This window comes from Panthera leo, chromosome D2, assembly GCF_018350215.1.
Source record: "Panthera leo isolate Ple1 chromosome D2, P.leo_Ple1_pat1.1, whole genome shotgun sequence".
Classification (NCBI taxonomy): Eukaryota; Metazoa; Chordata; class Mammalia; order Carnivora; family Felidae; genus Panthera; species Panthera leo.
This window is the reverse complement of record NC_056689.1, coordinates 45,893,942-45,913,339: the sequence shown is the minus strand read 5'-3', so window position 1 is coordinate 45,913,339 and position 19,398 is coordinate 45,893,942. Positions and strand designations below refer to the sequence as shown.

The window sequence follows — 19,398 nt, the reverse complement described above, 5'->3', positions numbered from 1 at the left end:
AACACCTGGTTTTCCTTGCTTAATCAAAATCTGTATCAACAGAGATGGCTTATTAGCAATCAAACATAAAATATGGGGAACTTCTGAAAGCATGTCAGTTGTTAAAGTGCAATAGTGAAATAATCTATCCTAGGGAAAATAAAGCTAATTAACTGCCAAACTAATATAAACTAAGAACACACTCATGCTCAAATTTCTGCTAACATCGTAAATCCAATCCTGTTTCTGCCACTCTAGAGGTGTTACAGTCTCAAAACTCTAATTTGCTTAACAAAATTAATGCACCATGTTGTAGGAGTAGAAAAGGGACTGATAAAAAGGCTGACAACCTCCAGAGGCTAGATATCATGACATAAAACCATCAAAACCAAACTTGCTATTTCAAAGCATATTAAAAAGGCTAATGTATTTTAATCCTGAATATTGCACATTAACAATAACCTAAAATAAGTAACTCAAAAGGCATCTTGCACTAAATACACGAATCACAGGCCAAGCGAACTTTCAGACACTGCATGTTGAGATGCACCAGTTCTTGCTCTTACTGGTCAGTAATTCCCATGGGCTTCCTGCCTAGAACCTTGTCACTGATTTACGTATGCATTTCCCAGTTCATGATATAAAATCCGTCTTGTTCCAAAAATAACAAAAGGTGCCTGGGGCCGTACAGATGATGTATTTCAGAGAAAATGAGACTTCAATGACATTTACTTACGAAAAATTCAGTTGTGGAGAAATAATTCCGCAGATAGAAAATGTAAACAGTTAACATACACTTGTCAGGAGCAGCACCATTCTTACCCTACTCAACATCCACATTGCATGTTTTATTGAAAATCAGGTATAAAAAAAACAAAGACTCAGACTGAATAACCACCACTTATGCCTGCTCTGCTCAATGTGAAGAAACAGTCCTTAGAAAATGATATCCTATATATGGCTGTGTGCTACTATTTTCAGATGAACGGTATATTGCTCATTTGATACATCACCTACAGAAATTGAAGTAGGCTTCGGAACCTCCTGACAGCTAGTATAAATAGATTATGCTACAGGTAGAATCAAATGGCCAGAAACGCCTTGAGAACTGGTGCTCAACTGACTGATATCATGCTAGGAAACCAGAAAGGTCCCAGGTCCAAGGGCCTGAGGCTGCAGGAAAGGGAAAGACCAGACTCTAGACCACAGCTGGGACCTACAGCCTGAGTAGATTAACTCAGTGTATACAAAAACAGGCTCATAGCTAGTAGAAGTGAACCATCTGTTTATTTGCATTGAAATGTATTATTCATGAAGTATCCTCTTGACTTTATGTGATCATAATCTTTGAGCATGCCACAAATTTGCAGAAAATACCATACTCTTTTTACTTGGCTTCTGTTGTGTGGGGTGGGGGGGTGCGGGGAATAGGAGGGTGGTGGTAGACGCCCAGCATCTTCAAAGACATGCTCTGAGTTATTCTGTCATTTAGATGATGGGGCTTTTGCCAAAAACAATGTAGGATGTAGGATTACCTACCAATTGTTGAAATTAAATTAAGATTGGCAAGTAGCAAATATTGGAGGTTTTTTAACACGTTCATCATTTACAGTAGTTATTCCTGAATACAACTGGCTACAGGTTATTTTCCCTCACTCCTCTGGGGTTATTTCATTGATAAGCACATAACCCTGAAGGATAGCATCATGAACAAAACATTTGAAATAAAATTCTAATAAAAAAAACCTATAAAAATCTTAAATAATTCATGATATAGGCAAGTCACCACATAATAGTTGCTTTGATAAACAAAATCTTACAAATTCAGTAAAAAAAAAAAAAAATCAGCAGCATAAGATAAAGCAAATATGCAAAAATTTTAAACCATGATAAAATAATTAGGTTTACATTATACAGTTAATTACAGCAAAAATACAATAGTTTTGTTGCTGTTTTAAAACACAACTTAAGTTTTAAATTACATCACTTGAAATTAAAAAAAATAAACTACTTTACTACAAAATGAATTCTACATTTTTGAAAAATCACTCAAAAATAAGACCACTGAATTGTTTTCAAAGTAGTTCTATCAATGACTAAACGACTCCCCATCCCCCCACCCCCCTGCCAAGGCCCAAGTAGTCATCTACAACAGCCCAGAGGTCCAGCTGATGCTTCCAGACTGCTATCTGTATCTGAGGCCAAAGTCGGATCTGTTGACATTGAAGACACATCATTGACAGACGATGATGACGATGGATGCTGAGAGCCATTGATCACTGCTGCACCTGTGCTATGAGAAACAAAACAGCAAATCAGTTGCAGACAGAGTTGCACACTGAGCTACCTGTACTGTACTGGCTACCTCTAGTAATCAATCATTTTTTTTCTCTTGGCTTTAAAAGGTTTAAAAGTTGTGTGTGTGATAATACATGCAATACTGTCTGTACTGCATTTTTTTTGGACAGAGGTTCCAAAGGGATATGTAACTCAAAAAGTTAAAAACCACTGCCCTAATAAAAATGGCTTATGTTATCTTCTCACTATAAACTCCAAGCAGTATTCTGGCACATCTTGTTTTAAAGAAAAAGCCAAGACAAAGACTAAAATCATTCTCAATGGAAGGGTCCTTAGTTCAACTGTCCCAGTTTAGGTTATAGGACTTGCCAGGGTCACTCAAGAACCCTATTTGGGTAAACTCATGTTCTTGTTATTTTTACTCTAATAAATACTTCATAAATGCTAGCATGGATTTATTAAACAGATAAAGTAGGGGAAGACTGTTTCCTTTACTGAAAGTATAGGTAACAAGCATTTCTTGGATTTTAAAAAGGAACAGGAATACATAACCAATAGTGAAATCCTTTCAAGGGGGCTGGGTTAGGAAAGGGGAAGGAATGTCACTTGGGGGGTGGGAAATATGTTAACGGTGATTCACATTCATAGGTAAGTACTTCTGAACTATGGGATTACTAAATAAGGGCCATTCCAAACTTGAGCCTATTAAATAATGCAAGTTATACAAATGTTCTTAAGAACTCATTTATGGAATAAAAGCAGTGGTTTCCAAATTGAGCAGTAAGAATTTCTAGGGCTGAGTTTTCAGGCACTCAAAGAATGCTAAAACAAAGCAGGTTGAAAACCACTACTCCAGAACCCAGCATCTCAGTGCTTGAAATCATCCTACCATTCTAATGATGAACCATAAAACACTTTAGAATACAAAAGGTCCTCTGAGAGCTTGTCTTCAAATCTAACAATGAAATAGCCAGGGGAGTGGGGATAGGCAAATCTTTAGGGTGTTGGGCTGGACTGGTCCATTAGGTTCCTAGCCAGAGTGAACCGAAGACATTATATTTTAAATTCAATCCATAGGACACTACAGAATGCACCTGTTCTGACTGAAGAGTACACAATACCACAGCTAGCTTCAAAGACTTGTACCGAAATATTCAAATCATAAAAGGGTTCCACCAAATATACATTTTATGCCTCTATTTTGTAACCCAAACTTCATTTTTATCCAAACTGCTTAATTTGATAAAAATTAACTTTTATTTTCTAATTAAAAAAAATTTTTTTAAGTAATCTCTACACCCAACGTGGAGCTTAAATTTACAACCCTGAGATCAAGAATCGTTATGTTCTACCGACTGAGCCAGCCAGGTGCCCCCAAAATTAACTTTTAAATGCATTAAATAGTTAACTTTAAGTGTTGTTTTTTTTTTTTTTTTAATTTTTTAATGTTTGTTTTATTTTTGAGAGACAGAAAGCACAAGCAGGGGAGGGGCAGAGAGACAGGGAGACACAGAATCTGAAGGAGACTCCAGGTTCTGAGCTGTTAGCACAGAGCCCGATGCAGGGCTCGAACTCACAAACCGTGAGATCATGACCTGAGCCGAAGTCCGGCACCTACAACTGAGCCACACCCAGGCAACCCTAAATAGTTAACTTTTAAATCTGAAAATCAAATACCTAAGAAAAGTACTTTTTTTCCCCTGAACTTTAAAGCAATCTAGTAAATTCTCAAATATCTGAATTGGCAATAATAGGGAAAATCCTTCATTTTAGGTAGCTGAGTCATTTCCCCCTAAGGTGAGTCTCTACACCCTCAAAGGCATGCAAACTTAGCCAAACCAAAATAAAGATAGGAAAAGTGGGAAAAATAATATATTTAATTTCCAAAATTCAAGGTGAAATGATATTGTGATTATCTGATAGTTTAATCTGTCAAAGACTTTCTTCTCTTTTTCCATATAATCAAGAACTGAATATTTTTATAATGGGTTGAGTTATTAACACTCTTCTCCCTAAGCTATACCTGAGAATCCAGAAAATGTCTAGAAACCTGCAGTCCTGTCCTTACCACTGACTTATTTTATAACCATAGTCAAGTGCTGTTTAAGATCCAGTTTCTTTAAATAAGTTAAAAACAGATAAAACTGCTCTATCTCATGAACTTAAGTTTACTAAAGTATCTGACACTTCCGATGTACCACTCACTAGGAGACCATTCTGAAATATCAGTCTCCCACATAATGGATTTTTCAAATCCCACTCAAAGCTCCATCATGAACTAAATTTAGTTATAACTACTACTGTACATCAATACAAAGCTAATTAACTCAGCTATTAAAGCATTTATAATATAGCTTTTGTTACAACTAAATTGTAGGTAAAAGCTGTCAAAATCATTTTATGTATTTTTTTTAATTTTTTTTTTTACATTTATTTATTTTTGAGAGACAGAGAGAGACAGCGTGAGCAGGGGAGGGGCACAGAGAGACAGACACAGAATCAGAAGCAGGCTCCAGGCTCCGAGCTGTCAGCACAGAGCCCGATGCGGGGCTTGAACCCACGAACCGTGAGATCATGACCTGAGCTGAAGTCAGAAGCTCAACCGACTGAGCCACCCAGGTGCCCCCATTTTCTATTTTCAACAGGATCTATATTATAATTTGTAAGACTGTATTCCTGATCAAGGATTTAAAAAATAAAAAATTTCAAAAACTCACAAATATAACCAAAAGTGCTACAGAAAGCCACAGAAACTAAACAAATATATGTTTATAGTATAACAAAATGGGCATTTGAAACTATAGTTAAAAATCTTACTCATATAATATTTTTATTTTTATTTTTTTTAGAATGTAGAAGAGTTTTAAAGGGATGGTTAAAATGGCATAGTCTTACTCAAATTCAAGACCTATCTCTTAAAACACTACTCAGCCTTCAAGGTTCAGGTCAAATTTCATCTCTTTCATAAAGCTGTTCTAACTTCTGTAGCCAAAAGTCTCTGCTGCCAGCTAAAGGCCACATGGGATGCTAGAAAAACCATGCCATTTGAAGTTACTGATGAACATGGCTGTAAGTATTAGCTTTTCTACATAATACATTTGTAATTTTATGTTCATTTAATTCTTCTGAACTTTAGTTTCCTCATCTGTAAAATGTGCATAATATTCCCTTCAGTGAGGTCTCAGGGGTTGAATGAAATAAAGTACATAAACCACCAGTGCCTGTCATGTAGTTTGTACTGAATATATACATGTTACCTGTCATTTAACTTTTTCCCTCAATGCTTTATGCTTTTGTAAGTGCTAACATTAAATATAGCTTGTGATAAAAGAAAATGTTTAACTCCTGCCAACCAGTTTTCTTTTTAGATGGAACACTTCCTAATGGCAGTTTTAATGTTATTGCCTTGGTTCAACAAATCAATACCAAAATGAGAAAGATGGTAACTTAATGAGAAAGACGTACTAAATCTTTCAATGAAGGCTTAGTTTATTTATCCAAAGTAAAGACTATTAAAATCCTGGTAAGTATATTGAATTATGAAAAATTTCTTCTTTAAAGAGAACAATGCCAATACAAAATGGTTTTAAATTTCCGTTTTTCAATAGAATGTCAGTATTATAGAAAAAGATGTGTATTTTATGGAGTCAGTTACCGATATATTAGCATGATGTATTAGGACAACAGTGTACCTACCAGTGGTTTCACCCAAACTACACTCCCTATACTTAAACTTAAAAAATAGTAACAGTGATAAATATGGGAAACAATACGTGATTCATGCAACTGAAGATTACAACACAAGAAGTAACCCTAACCTTATAACCTTAACCAAGCTTATATAGTAACCAACCTAAAGGAGAGGGCTGCCCCCGTATAACTCCATTCTTGGTTCTCTCCTCCAAGTCCATAACTTCTTTGTATATCAACTCTGAAAAAGAGGAACAAAAACAAACTTTTCAAAGTCTGAGAGCCAACCTCACAGGTATCTGTTTTAAGTTGAACATTTTTACACACATTAAAGACTTCTAATAGTGTCCTTTCAATGGTAAAGTGTCCCTAAGTGTCAGTCTAAGATTCAAAGGTGTTTGTAACAATACCCTGATCCTGAACAATGGACTATACTGAAAGAACAAAATCTCTGGTATAACTAATGTTCCTAAACTTGGATTAAGGATAGAGCTGGGGTTAGAAGCCCTATCTTTTTTACTCCACCAGAACTCTGTACTATACCATATCATTCTACACATGCTCAGTTCTGTCTCAGTGAGAGCTTAAATCACATTTGTTTCATTCATGTCTTATTTCCTGGTTGTGGCACAGTAACCTAGTACATTGCAGGTGCTTATCCAGATATCTGTTAAAAGACTTAAGTACAGAAGTGTATGGAAGCCTCTTTAATCGGGATGGGATATACATTTTTTTAATATGAAATTGTCAAATTGGTTTCCATACAACACCCAGTGTTCATCCCAAAAGGTGCCCTCCTCGATACTCATCACCCACCCTCCCCTCCCTCCCACCCCCCATCTACCCTCAGTTTGTTCTCAGTTTTTAAGAGACACTGATGCTTTGGCTCTCTCCCTCTCTAACCTTTTTTTTTTTTTTCTTCCCCTCCCCCACGGACTTCTGTTAAAAAAAAAAAAAGCAGGTAGCTACACTTCAACTCCTTAGGATTTGAAGCATAACATGCTATCACAGTCAAGATTTTCCCATGGGAACCTCATTTTTTAACTGGACTTCTGGACAGTGGATGGACTGTGTGAGCACTGTTCCAACTGAAGAGAGATGCCAAATGCTGCCTTGAGGTCCTATGTGCCTCCTGCCCTGCGTTCTTCTAAGTGATCCTGAGGTCAAGTGTGATGCACCATAAGGGTAAGAATATCTACTTCAGAAGAGCCTTCTAGTCAATGCTACAATCACCATTATGCATCACCATATTTGAGTCAGGAATCCTTTGAGAACTGCATAAGCACAACAAACCCTCTTCTGAGGAAAATGTACAAGTAGAGAATGTTGCCCAGAATTTCAAGGAGTCTGAATTTCCTTCAACTGATAAGGAATCTCTGATTATAAGGTAAATTGAGTGGATATGTTGAAATGAACAAGAGCTAGAGACACCTAACTTTCCTTGCTATATTAATCTTTTTGGGCTTCGAAGGAGAAAAATAGGATAGAGGAAGGAATGAAAGATGCTTTTCTTTAAAGAAAAAAAGGGGAGAAGAACCAAAGCTACTTAGGAGTACTAAGTAGGCAACGCAACATGTTAAGTTAATGGCTCTGCCAACAGATTTTTCTTTCTGTTGTAATGCTAAACCTCTTAAGCAGATCTTTAAAAAGGCAGTTTGCAGGGCACCCAGGTGGCTCAGTCGGTTAAGCATTCAACTTGGCTTTGGTTCATGTCATGATCTCGTATGGGATCATGGGATCTCCCAATTGGGAGATCGGACCCATGTTGGGCTCTGCACTGGGCATGGAGCCTGCTTGGGATTCTCTCTGACTCTCTCTCTCTCTCTCTCTTTCTCTGCCCCTCCCCTGTCCAAACACTCACCCTCTTTAAAAAAAAGAAAAAACAAAAAAGAAAAAAGAAAAAAAGGCATTTTGTGGTTAATTACTGAGCTACACTTAGACTAGGAGAAAAAGATACAGAATAAATTCCAGATACATCTTTACACACAAACAAAAATACAGTTGACTCTTGAACAACATGGGTTTGAAATGCATGGGTCCACTTATACGTGGACTTTTTTCAACAAATATATGCACAGTACTGTAAATTTTCTCTTATGATTTTAATAACATTTTTTTTTCTCTAGCATACTTTATTGTAAGAATACAGTATATAATACATATAACATTAAAATCTGTGCTAACCAACCATGTTATTGGTAAAGCTTCCAGAAAACAGCAGGTTATTAGCAGCTGTTTTAGGGGAGTCAAAAATTTTATGTGAATTTTCAAGTGCGTGAGTCAGCACCCTAACCCCTGCATTGCTGGAAGGGTCAACTATACTGTGTTACACTGATTTTAAGATGCACTTTTATCAGTTTATTATCTTGGAAATGGGGCTGCATCTTACAATCAATGGTGCCGTGCCCCTGGCAGTGTTTTCTTAGTGGTATACAGCGGTGTGTTTTACAACTGGTGGCCTATTAAGGTTATAAGAAATACATAAATGCCTATTCTAAATGTAATGGTATATAAAAATATCAGGCAAGATATTTTAGTACACACTTTGATCCACAATTACATCCTTGTACATTACTTATTACATATACAGATATACTAGGTTCTACTCAATTCTATCACTCTGGTGGGCTCTAGAGGGTCTGTGTGTTTCCCTAAAGTCAACTCAGAGAAGACTAATCTCTGGTTATTCCTAAAAAGAAAGAATCAAATTCATTCTTCCCGAACAGGTTTATAGACAGATCACTTGTTTAAGTTTGTATCTCCTCACTACCTTTAGCCCTGCAACCATTTTGGTACTTAGCTCTTAATAAGATGTCCCCTGTCTCCATTTTAAGATAAGGTAAAGAAGGGACCAAGTGACCTGCCCAAAGTCATGCGGCTATAAAAGTCATCAAATTACTAAATGACAACAATGCAAATGGAAGTGAACAGGATCTAAAAATTATCTGGCTCCAGTGTTCCAGGGAATCTTTTAATGAAAGAAACACTTTAACATTTCTGTGACAATCAATGTATTATTAATGTTTCCCCACATACACAAAGTAAAACTACCATATTAGAGTTGCAAAGATTAAAAATTAACTCGGTTGGGGAGGGTGGGGGTAAAACAGACATTCTACACAATGCTGATGGAAGTATAAACTGCTGTAAGTTCTATGGAAAGTAATTTGGGAATATCCTTTGGCCTGACAAATCTCCTTATAGGATTTTTCTTACAGGCCCGTTCTCACGTGTGCACAACAACACTGCAGAGCTGTCTGTAACAACAACAGCCTGGACACAAAGCTCTTCAAGAGGGAGTTAAATACAGAAATTGTGACACAGTCGTACAGCAGAATGCTAACAGCTTTTAAGCCAAATGAGCCAGATATGTGGAACGAGACAGAAGAATCTTGAAGATAAATGATTATATCAACAAAGCAAATGTGAACAGTATACGACCATTTGTGATTAAAACAGGGTGGGAGAGAAAGAGAGGGAGATGGCAAACACAAGTCTGTGTATCTGTACACTATGGAAGAACATACAAATTTCAGAAAGCACTGATGTGTCTCTCTGGGGTAGGAAACACGAGAGATTCAGATTAAGTCAGGGATGGAGGAGACTTAATTTCTACCTCTGTAAAAACATTAATAATCCTCTTACCAAATATCAGTTACGAATAACAAGTATCTTTAATTTTCCTAACATGATTAAATCAACATAAAGATTCAGATGCTCTTTCAGCTTCATCTCTAAGAACTTGGCGAATGTTACCTTTCCACTCTTCTATTGTATGTTCCCTTTCATCTAATTGCTTGTCAGGTATCTTGGGTGGTGGCTGAAAAACACAAGGGCAGTAATAATTGAGTTGCTTTACTGGGAGTACATAAATTCTTTATAATTATTTGAAGTATTAGAGGCTTTCAAAAATACATCATCAGACCAACCTTCTTATGTAGAGAAACTAATTTTGGACAACAAAATGACAAAAAAAAAAAAAAAAAAAAAGATGTTGAACTGTCTTTTTCTCTTCCTCCAGTTTTTGAAATTGTCACATTTTATTTAGATTACAGAATTGTGCTATGCTTTGGACACAATAATTTGTTTTGCAATTAGTTACAACGTTTTCCCAAAGTGTTCAACATTCTAGCTCATTATGTAAAAGGCAAGGCAAAAAGGTAAGAAACAGTGAGATGTAGCTTTATTTTGTGTCAGGGGTGCTTGGAGATGCTCATTAATTTAAGATACCATTCATGCAAAAACAGAAAAATACCATCATCATTTATCTATACTTTTATTTAAATTTAAAAAGTCTCCTCCAAACCTAACTCTAATTCAGTATATTCTTCAAACATTAAGAAAAGAACTTACAGCTTCTGCTTCAGAAGGATCATACCAGACATTGATATATGGATGCTGGAGGGCTTCATCTACAGAGATCCTTTTAGATGCATCAATTACCAGCATTTTGGATAACAAGTCCCTTGCCTGACTGGCTGTAAAAATAATGATGTTAATGTACATGTATCTCATAAAAGTTTTTAAATTACCATAAACTTCGGAAACTTGACATTATCATTTATCAAAAAGTATATGTTTTAAAAAGAACAGATTTTACTATAAAATCTGGTCATACATATGGTCAAAAAAAAAAATTTACAAAAAAAAGTAACTAAAGTCTTTCACTTTGTTCCATTACCCAGAGAGGACGCTGGGTTATATCCCGTAAGAACATAAACACACAAACACACACACACACACACACACACACACACACACACACACACATACTCAAAATGGGATTAAATATATGTATTTATAAAAAGTACCTTTAAGTTTGTTGTGTTCCGAGTCAGCTGGGAAAAGTACATCGGGGAAGAGTTTCTCAAAGCTATATCCAGCATATTTAGGTCTGTTTTCAACGTAAGTCCTTACTGTTGGTTGTAGTTTCTTCATGAATTCAGGGCATGGTGTTCCAAGCTGTTCAATAACTTTATTCCACTGATCAATATCTAATATCAAGTAGCTAAGAAAAATACTCTGTATCTAATGTTCAACACATTAGTCATATCTATATTAAAATGACAAGAAAATGGCATTTAAAAAACCCTAAGAAAGAATGTGGCAGTTATATATCTTCTGTCTTATAGCCAGTTTGTAAAAGGCAATGACTGTAGACAGACAGAAAGGATCAATAAACAAGCTTTGTTAACCTTACTTTGTCTGTGTGTGTGTGTGTGTGTGTGTGTGTGTGTGTGTGTGTCTAATACTGATTTTACCCTAACAATGGAAGCTTAAACCTACAAATTCTATATACAAATGATAGGTGACTGAAGAAATAATGACAATTACTACTCACAGGGAATCTGAATTTAAACTGTGCACAATTCTAGAATACAAAATCTGTCTTTTCTTGCAGCTGATCAGAAAATGTGAAGGATAAGAAATATTTCTTATAATCTGTCCTACATTTTTTAGTTTTCTACACTGACAGAAAATAACCTGTAGCAATAAAAAAATGATGGGTCTAACAAAAGTGGCATTTTATTTTGCCACTCTTTGTTTACCTTACATTAATGAAAATGTTTTTAAAGCTCTGAAACTTAAGAAAATGAGTCTGTTTTGGTAAGTTGTGAGGTTAGGATTCCTTGGTCTTTTTCCTCCTAGTCTTTATACTCCAAGTCTTCTCTACACACTAACTCAACTTTTCTTACTGTAACCCAGTGAGTATGGCTTTTTCCACCCCCCCTCCTACAACAACTCTAAGTGTCACTAGCTGATAAACACGTAACAGATCACTGTTAATATGAATACTAAAAGTGGTCAGATGAACAAAAAGAATGAACCCAAATCTACTCATCACCATATAAAACTATTACTGCTAAAATTCTCTGATGAAAATATCAGTATGTTATGTTGAATAATGAGACAGCAACCAAAAAACACAAAACACACAGAACATTAACAAAAGAGGAGGTGGTTGGGGGTAAAAAAACCAAAGGATGAACAGAAGCAACAGACATTCTAAAATTCATATTAAGTCCTAAGGTACTTCTAAGACTTACTCAAGTGTACAATTATTAGAAATTTTAATGCAAGCCATGATTTTTGATTTAGGTTAAATAAATCAACTCAAAGCCAGCAAGTAATTGTGGATAATTAACTTGAGCAGTTGTCAGAATTAACATACAAAACAATAAATGAGGGAAAGGAAAGTCTATGTCAAATAGCAGGTGGTATTTTGAAAGAGTAATTTAACAATACTTTATTATTAGGGAGAGACAAATACATTATACCTGACCAAGCTGAAGTGCTATCATACATTTTGACCTTTAGAAACTACATTTTAGGCCAAAGGTAAGGATACGATCTGTACCTGGGAACAAAACACCACCTTTGATCATTTCTCCCATGATGCACCCAACTGACCAAATGTCAACTGAAAACAAAATGCAATGACATTAACATAAAGATTTTGGTTAAAATAAAAAAAAATATTTAAACATTAAAAAAAATCACATACACCATGTATACTTTAAAATTATAGAAAGCAGTATAAAATAAAAATGAGTGACAGTGAATGTGCTCTAACTACCAGCAGAGACTGTATGTCCTACTGCCAGATGCAGCCTACAAATATTTCAGCTTCTTTTCTCAACAATTTTTGAACTATAACAGCCACAAACTTTACATCTGTTTACGAAACCCATATATATATGTATATATATATGAATGTACCATGTTTATTTTCATTAGAGAACACAAGGAAGTTCATCACCTAACTAATTAAACTGCTGCAGCAGCACAAGGATACAGTCCCTTCCTGGAAAGAGGATTTTGTGGCAAACCATTTCTCCCATAATGCACCCCACAGACCATAAATCCACTATATGTTTGCAGCACAAAAGAAGGAAAAGCAAAGCAAAAGGTCATTAAAATCAAAGAAGCATAATATGATTGCATTATATAAAAACTGCAAAACATCACAAAAAGAAAAAAGTGATTTTAATTTTAGCTAATGGAATAATTTAAAACACAAAATATTTTTCAAAAGGCTTTGATTCACAAAAGCAAACATGAAGTATTGCCTTTTAACTACACATCTAATTTTAAAGTGAGAGCTATGCACAGAAATCACATAATTAAGAAACCTATACATTTTGTCTCTAAAAATTTGTTTATAAAACAGGCAGAACAAAACACAGACTTTACAAATAAGGCTGAAAATGAACACGAGGTAGCAAAATTTAAATAAAATTCTGATTCTATTTTGAGGCTCAACTGTGCATTATACTCTCTCTTTAAGTCAAATAAAAGAAAAAAGCATGAGCAGAAATAATCTAGTATACTAAAATAGTTACACAGAAAGAATGTTTCTATGAACAATTACAGTTAAAAAGTTAATCGAAAGCTCTTCAGAAATTTTCAAACTGGATTTCAAACTGGATAAATGCATTAAAGAAATCCTATGTTTATTCTGAATCAGAAGTAATTTGTCTTCTTGGCAATGCCATGTTACATTTACCCTACTATCCCAAAAGGAACAAGTGCTTAGAGAACGAGCAAATAATCAATTAAGAAAACTTAAACTTTTTTCTCCACCTAAAGTTTTTTAAACCCATATAGCCAAACTGCTTTGGTTTAAGTTAGTTTTAGCTGGGTACAGTATGAAAGTTCCTACAGATTTATTATCTACAGAGTCTCCTCAATGACTCACTGACTCTTATCACTCTAATCAATGCTGAAAAGAATCTGCTAGACACAGAAAGGGCAATCTCCACCTGTTTCACTAATACACCCTGACATTTTATATCTTTGGTCTGAAAATTTGGTAAAAACAGGAGAGTACATGGCTAAATTTGTTGTGGTAATCACTTCATAACGTATATAAACACTGAATCACTGTGTTGTACACTTGAAATTAATATAATATTGTATGTTAACTCTACTTCAATTAAAATAAAAAGGAGAATAGGTGGCTGCAGCTTAATAGAAGAGGGGAAGAATGAGCAATTTAAAAAGAAAGCCTTAGAAACTTGCATTTGTTTTTGAAGTTTCCAGGCCCTTTTTGAGAGCATGAAGAAAAGGGCAAAAGTATTAGGGAGAGGCGCCCATGCTGGTAGACTTATGAAATTAGAAGTCTGTACTTTCTAATACACTCAATAAAGAGACTGCCAGCTCATTACAGAATCTTAGGAACAAAGTTGGTAATAAATTTTGGAAATCCTGTAGAATTAAAGTTTCTCTAAAATGTTATATTAAGGGGCGCCTGGGTGGCTCTGTCGGTTAAGTGTCTGACTTTGGCTCAGGTCATGATCTCGTGGTTCGTGGGTTCGAGCCCCGCGTCAGGCTCTGTGCTGACAGCTCAGAGCCTGGAGCCTGCTTCAGATTCTGTGTCTCCCTCTCTCTCTCTGCCCCTCCCCTGGTCATGCTCTGTCTCTCTCTCTCAAAATTAAATAAACATTAAAAAAATAAAGAAATAAAATAAAAATAAAATTTCATATTAAAATACATATGAGTTTTGGGGTGCCTGGGTGGCTCAGTCAGTTGAGCGTCTGACTCTTGATTTGGGCTCAGGTCATGATCTTGCAGTTCGTGGGATCCTGGGATCAAGGGATTAAGCCCTGCCTTGGGCTCCAAGCTGACACTCTCCCTCTCTCTCTGTCCCACACCTGTGCGCATGGGCACGCACACTCTCTCAAAAATAAAAATAGAAATAGAAATAAATACATATGAATCCTTATGATTCAAAACTTTCAAGAACAGAATTTTAAAGGAAAAAGTAATACTCATAAATCAGTTCAAAGAACAATTTTTTTTCCAGGGTTTTCATTTTATGGAAAAAATCTACAACAATAACTTTTTCCTATAGATTTTTAGAGAATGGCAAACTTTAGTTAAAGATCCAGGACAAAATTTATATAGATAACCTTAAGAAAAACGTTATTTTTAAACAAATTTCAAAAGCTGCAAGCGTGGGAAGATACTGTCTGGGTTAGTGAAGTCTCTCAGAACATAATGAGCCTAATTCAAACAAAAAACTAGCTTTAAAGGGTCAAACTGCTTAGTCTATTTGGCAGTTTAAATATATTCCATTGTATCACAGTTTCCAAAAAGCTTTATGGTAGCTTGCAATAAAAGACAAAGTTGTTAAAACAAATGGCGGTGGGTGTCACTAAAAGAAGGAAGTTCTTATGTTTAATTTTGCTGCTAATGTTATCATGAGTGAGCATTACATTTAACTCCATTTCCTGAGGCAAAAAAAGGCAATAAAGTGATCTCCACAATTCTTATCTAAGACAGGAAAGCATGCCAATTCTTCATAGGATAGTTTCTCTTGATGTTAATTTCTGGTAGGGAGCTATGTCCCAAAATCACATTTACAGGTCACTGAGTGACACAATATCCATGACAACCAATAGTTTTACAGCAAATGCAAAAGCAATCTTCATGCTGATCACTTGAAGTATCAACTCTCAAAAGAAGAGTCTAATATTAAATCCAACTCACCAAATTCTAAGGCATACAACAATTTTAGGTAGAGAGTAAGAAAACAGAACAGCATGCTTACTTAGGAAAGAATAATTGTAAGTGTTTATTTTTAATTAATTCAGAAAAGCAAAGGAAATTAAGCTAAAACCCTCCGTTCAATATAGTCTTTTATAAAAAAGAAATTTGAAGATTAATATAGTTTCTTGATTCAAAGTAAACTGCTTGCTGTTCTAGATTTCTTGATAGAAAAAACACCTAGGTCCTTTTCTAGGGAGTATTTTGGATGAAATTGCATTTTAAAAGTTATAGTTTAAGTTAATAATAATCCTGTGCAGATTTATTCATCTCCTAAATATCTGAGTGAGATTCAACAATACTTTTTTTTTTTAATTTTTTTTAACGTTTATTCATTTTTGAGAGACAGAGAAAACAGAACATGAGGTGCAGAGAGAGCGAGAGGGAGACACAGAATCTGAAGCAGGTTCCAGGCTCTGAGCTGTCAGCACAGAGCCGGAAGTGGGGCTCGAACCATGAACTGTGAGATCATGACCTGAGCCAAAGTCGCACGCTTAACCGAGTGAGCCACCCAGGCGCCCCCAACAAAACTTCTTAAATTCTATATATGTACATATATGTATAAAATTTCTAAAAATGCATGAACTACATGCCTGATAATTTTCAATCTTGATTCTACTGTTGAAATATATAATTGAATATACCCATATACAATAGTGCTATTTCTTTAAGGCAGGATACAAGGCTTTGATGAAACACTGTTTTTCCCCAAAGACCACCTTAATTAATTATCCATCAGCTTTGCAGAATGGCCTCAATGCAGCTCTTACAGTTTACACTAAGTGCTAGAACCTTAGTTTCATGGGATTGGAAATATGTTCAAATATCACCAATGCAAGTAGGATTATTACTAAAAACAAACTGTCAATCTACCACATACTTCCTAAGTCCCTGTTAGAAATGCTCATTTTCTGGGCACCTGGGTGACTTGGTTTAAGCGTCCGACTTTGGCTCAGGTCATGATCTCACATTTTGTGAGTTCAAGCCCCGCATCAGGCTCTGTGCCGACAGCTTGAAGCTCTGCTTCGGATTCTGTGTCTCCCTCTCTCTCTGCCCCTCCCTCGCTTATGCTCTGTCTCTCTCTCTCAAGAATAAACATAAAAAAATTTAAAAAAAGAAATGCTCATTTTCAAGTTACAGGCAAACAAATGGCATATATTGTTTCAGGGGCAATAGCAACAAACTCTATCCAACTGTAGTGTTGACTGTTATGTACTTCTATTTAAATAAACAGGGGCCCCAAGTTTTTCCAAACATTTATGACAAAATTTATAGTTACTTTCAAACTCCTGATGAACACCTCAGTGGTACATTTAACTCTATGCACTTCCAGCTTAAATATTTACATAATAAATCTGATAAACAAAAGCCAGTAACAGTATTTTGAGTAAATAGTGTTTGCTGACCGTTTTCTTTGTAGCCCATCCCTAGGATGACCTCAGGTGCTCTGTAGTAGCGAGTCACTACGTAAGGCGTCATCATAAAACTAGTTCCTGCAGTCCTGGCCAGTCCAAAGTCAAGAATCTTCAAAGTGCAGTCTGATTTTACCACTATATTACTGGGCTTTAAGTCCTTCAAAATACAAAAATAAAAAATGGCTGCTGTGATATATACAAACATTTTACAGTTCACAAATTGTTAGATCAGTTGTAAAATAATTCATGGTAATTGTTATAATTTATCTCATTACAATCCGTACCACTGCTCAGATTCTTTGTAACAGGTAATTGTGAGACATTAGCTTGATGGCATTTTTCACTTATGAATACATACTTATTACAGAAATTAGCAATGGAAATTATGATTAGCTAGAAATTTTCAATCAAGTGCAATAAAAGCAATTTTGGAAGGTATTTTAAAGCTCACATAAGAACTGTTACAGTAAAATAAACAGAATAGTTAAGGTAAGCATTTATACTCATTTGTATACTAAATTACCAGATTTTTAAAAATCTCATTTTAAAGTCACAATGAGCTTTATATAGATAAGTCAACGGGCCATTCTATTGACAATCCAAGACCTTTCAAATTGGCAGATTTTCAGGGTGCTTTGGTGGCTCAGTCAGTTAAGTGTCTGACTCTCGGTTTTGGCTCAGGTCATGATCTCACAATTCATGGGTTCAAGTCCCACACTGGGCTCTGTGGCTATAGTGCGGACCCTGCTTGGGATTCTCTCTTTCCTCTCTGCCCCTACCCCACTTGCTCTCTTTGTCAAAATAAATAAATAAACTTTAAAAAAAATTTAAAAAAAAAAACCACAAACTGGCAGACTTTCATTTGTAAAGGACTGAAATGATCTTTTTTTAAAGTCATTAATTATCAGTTTTTTTCAGCTTAAAAAAAATTTTTTAATGTTTTTTTAAATTTGTTTTTGACAGACAGAGAGAGAGAACAAGTGGTGGAGGGGGCAGAGAAAGAGGGAGACACAGAATCCGAAGCAGGCTGCAGGCTCTGAGCTGTTCACACAGAGCCCAAAGCAGGGCTTGAACCCATGAACCCAGAGATCGTGATCCGAGCTGAAGTCAGACGCTCAACCAACTAAGCCACCCAGGCGTCCCATGGACTGAAATGATCATAACCAGTCTTTCCATCACTGGCTTCCCACTTTAAATCACACAAATGTGTTCGTAAAATTGTTGTCTGCCCATAGAAGTAGGACACCATTGTCTTGGTGCCACTAATCCATAAAATACTAGCAGTTGATGCTACTAAATAAGGTCCTTGTGAAGAATTTTCTACCTGCCCAACCTTAAGGAATTCTATGCTATGATCATTAAAAGGAAGGCAGCAGCAGCATAAACACTCATGACTTTCAAGTCCAACACACTTTGTCTGTTAGCTCTGATGAATCTTATTATGAACCACGAAACCAAAGAAAGCAAACTCAATGTATCTGCCCACAAACACATTCCATTATGGGTACAGACATGCAGTACGTAACGTTGAATATCAATGATTAATACAAAAGAAAAAAAGCTGGCCTGTAAGACATCGTTTACACTTTTGTAACACCTATATCCAGAAAATCATGTATGTTGTCTTTAGCATATTTTGATAGGCAATCATGAATGGGTTTAGAAGATATGTACTCCAAGGGCTTTTTCAAATTGAAAATAGATATCAACAGGCTTAATGAAATATAAAATGAAAGTTTTCATTACAGCTATTTTGTACATATAATGTCGTACTATTTACAAAACACATTATCTCAGCAAATACAGCCTGTTCAAGAATTACATATTGCAAAACTGAAACTACTTCAGTGTCTACTGTGATGGCTAATGATTAATGGCTCTTTACACTACTACACTATAGCCTAGAAATAAGATGCCAACCTTAAATACTTTATTTTGGAAAGATTAAGAGCAAAATATAATTTTTTTACAAATATGTTTTGTCAAGAAAAAAGTCAACAAAATGCTTCAAAGACTATTACCTGAAATTCATCCTTGTATCAACTTACAGCTTTCCACAGATGTAACACTGCTAACTATCCATGAGAAGAACTAAATTTGCATAAATTTGTGGCAGAGGAAGTAGGATTAATCTAATAACCCAGCTTCTCCACAGTATTTTTCAGTCTCCTCACAGACAAGGCCTAACCATGATTAGCTCTAGTCAATGGGCTGTGAGTGGGAGCAAAGAGCAGAAGGGCCAGGGGCGCCTGGGTGGCTCAGTTGGTTAAGCGGCCGACTTTGGCTCAGGTCATGATCTCGCGATCTGTGAGTTCAAGCCCCACTTCGGGCTCTGTGCTGACAGCTCAGAGCCTGGAGCCTGCTTCAGATTCTGTGTCTCCCTCTCTCTGACCCTCCCCCGTTCATGCTCTCTCTCTGTCTCAAAAATAAATAAACGTTAAAAAAAAAAAAAAAAAAGAACAGAAGG

At 35.8% G+C, this 19,398-nt stretch overlaps 1 protein-coding gene across 7 annotated transcripts in view; it reads right to left on the bottom strand.

Moving 5' to 3' along the window:
* Positions 1–806: 806 nt before the first annotated feature.
* MAPK8 (mitogen-activated protein kinase 8) overlaps positions 807–19,398 on the bottom strand; it is a 98,730-nt gene continuing 80,138 nt past the window's right edge. For 5 of the 7 annotated variants that reach the window (XM_042909299.1, XM_042909302.1, XM_042909301.1 and 2 more), the window contains 7 exons: positions 16,923–17,088; positions 12,317–12,388; positions 10,779–10,961; positions 10,321–10,445; positions 9,724–9,787; positions 6,131–6,208; positions 807–2,267 (listed from right to left, as the gene is read on the bottom strand). In XM_042909299.1, the coding sequence (XP_042765233.1) occupies positions 2,122–2,267; positions 6,131–6,208; positions 9,724–9,787; positions 10,321–10,445; positions 10,779–10,961; positions 12,317–12,388; positions 16,923–17,088 (834 nt within the window). In that variant the 3' untranslated portion in view covers positions 807–2,121. Of the gene's footprint in view, positions 2,273–6,130; positions 6,209–9,723; positions 9,788–10,320; positions 10,446–10,778; positions 10,962–12,316; positions 12,389–12,763; positions 12,836–16,922; positions 17,089–19,398 lie in introns of all 7 variants that reach the window. The other 2 variants (XM_042909300.1, XM_042909305.1) reach the window with 2 other exon arrangements.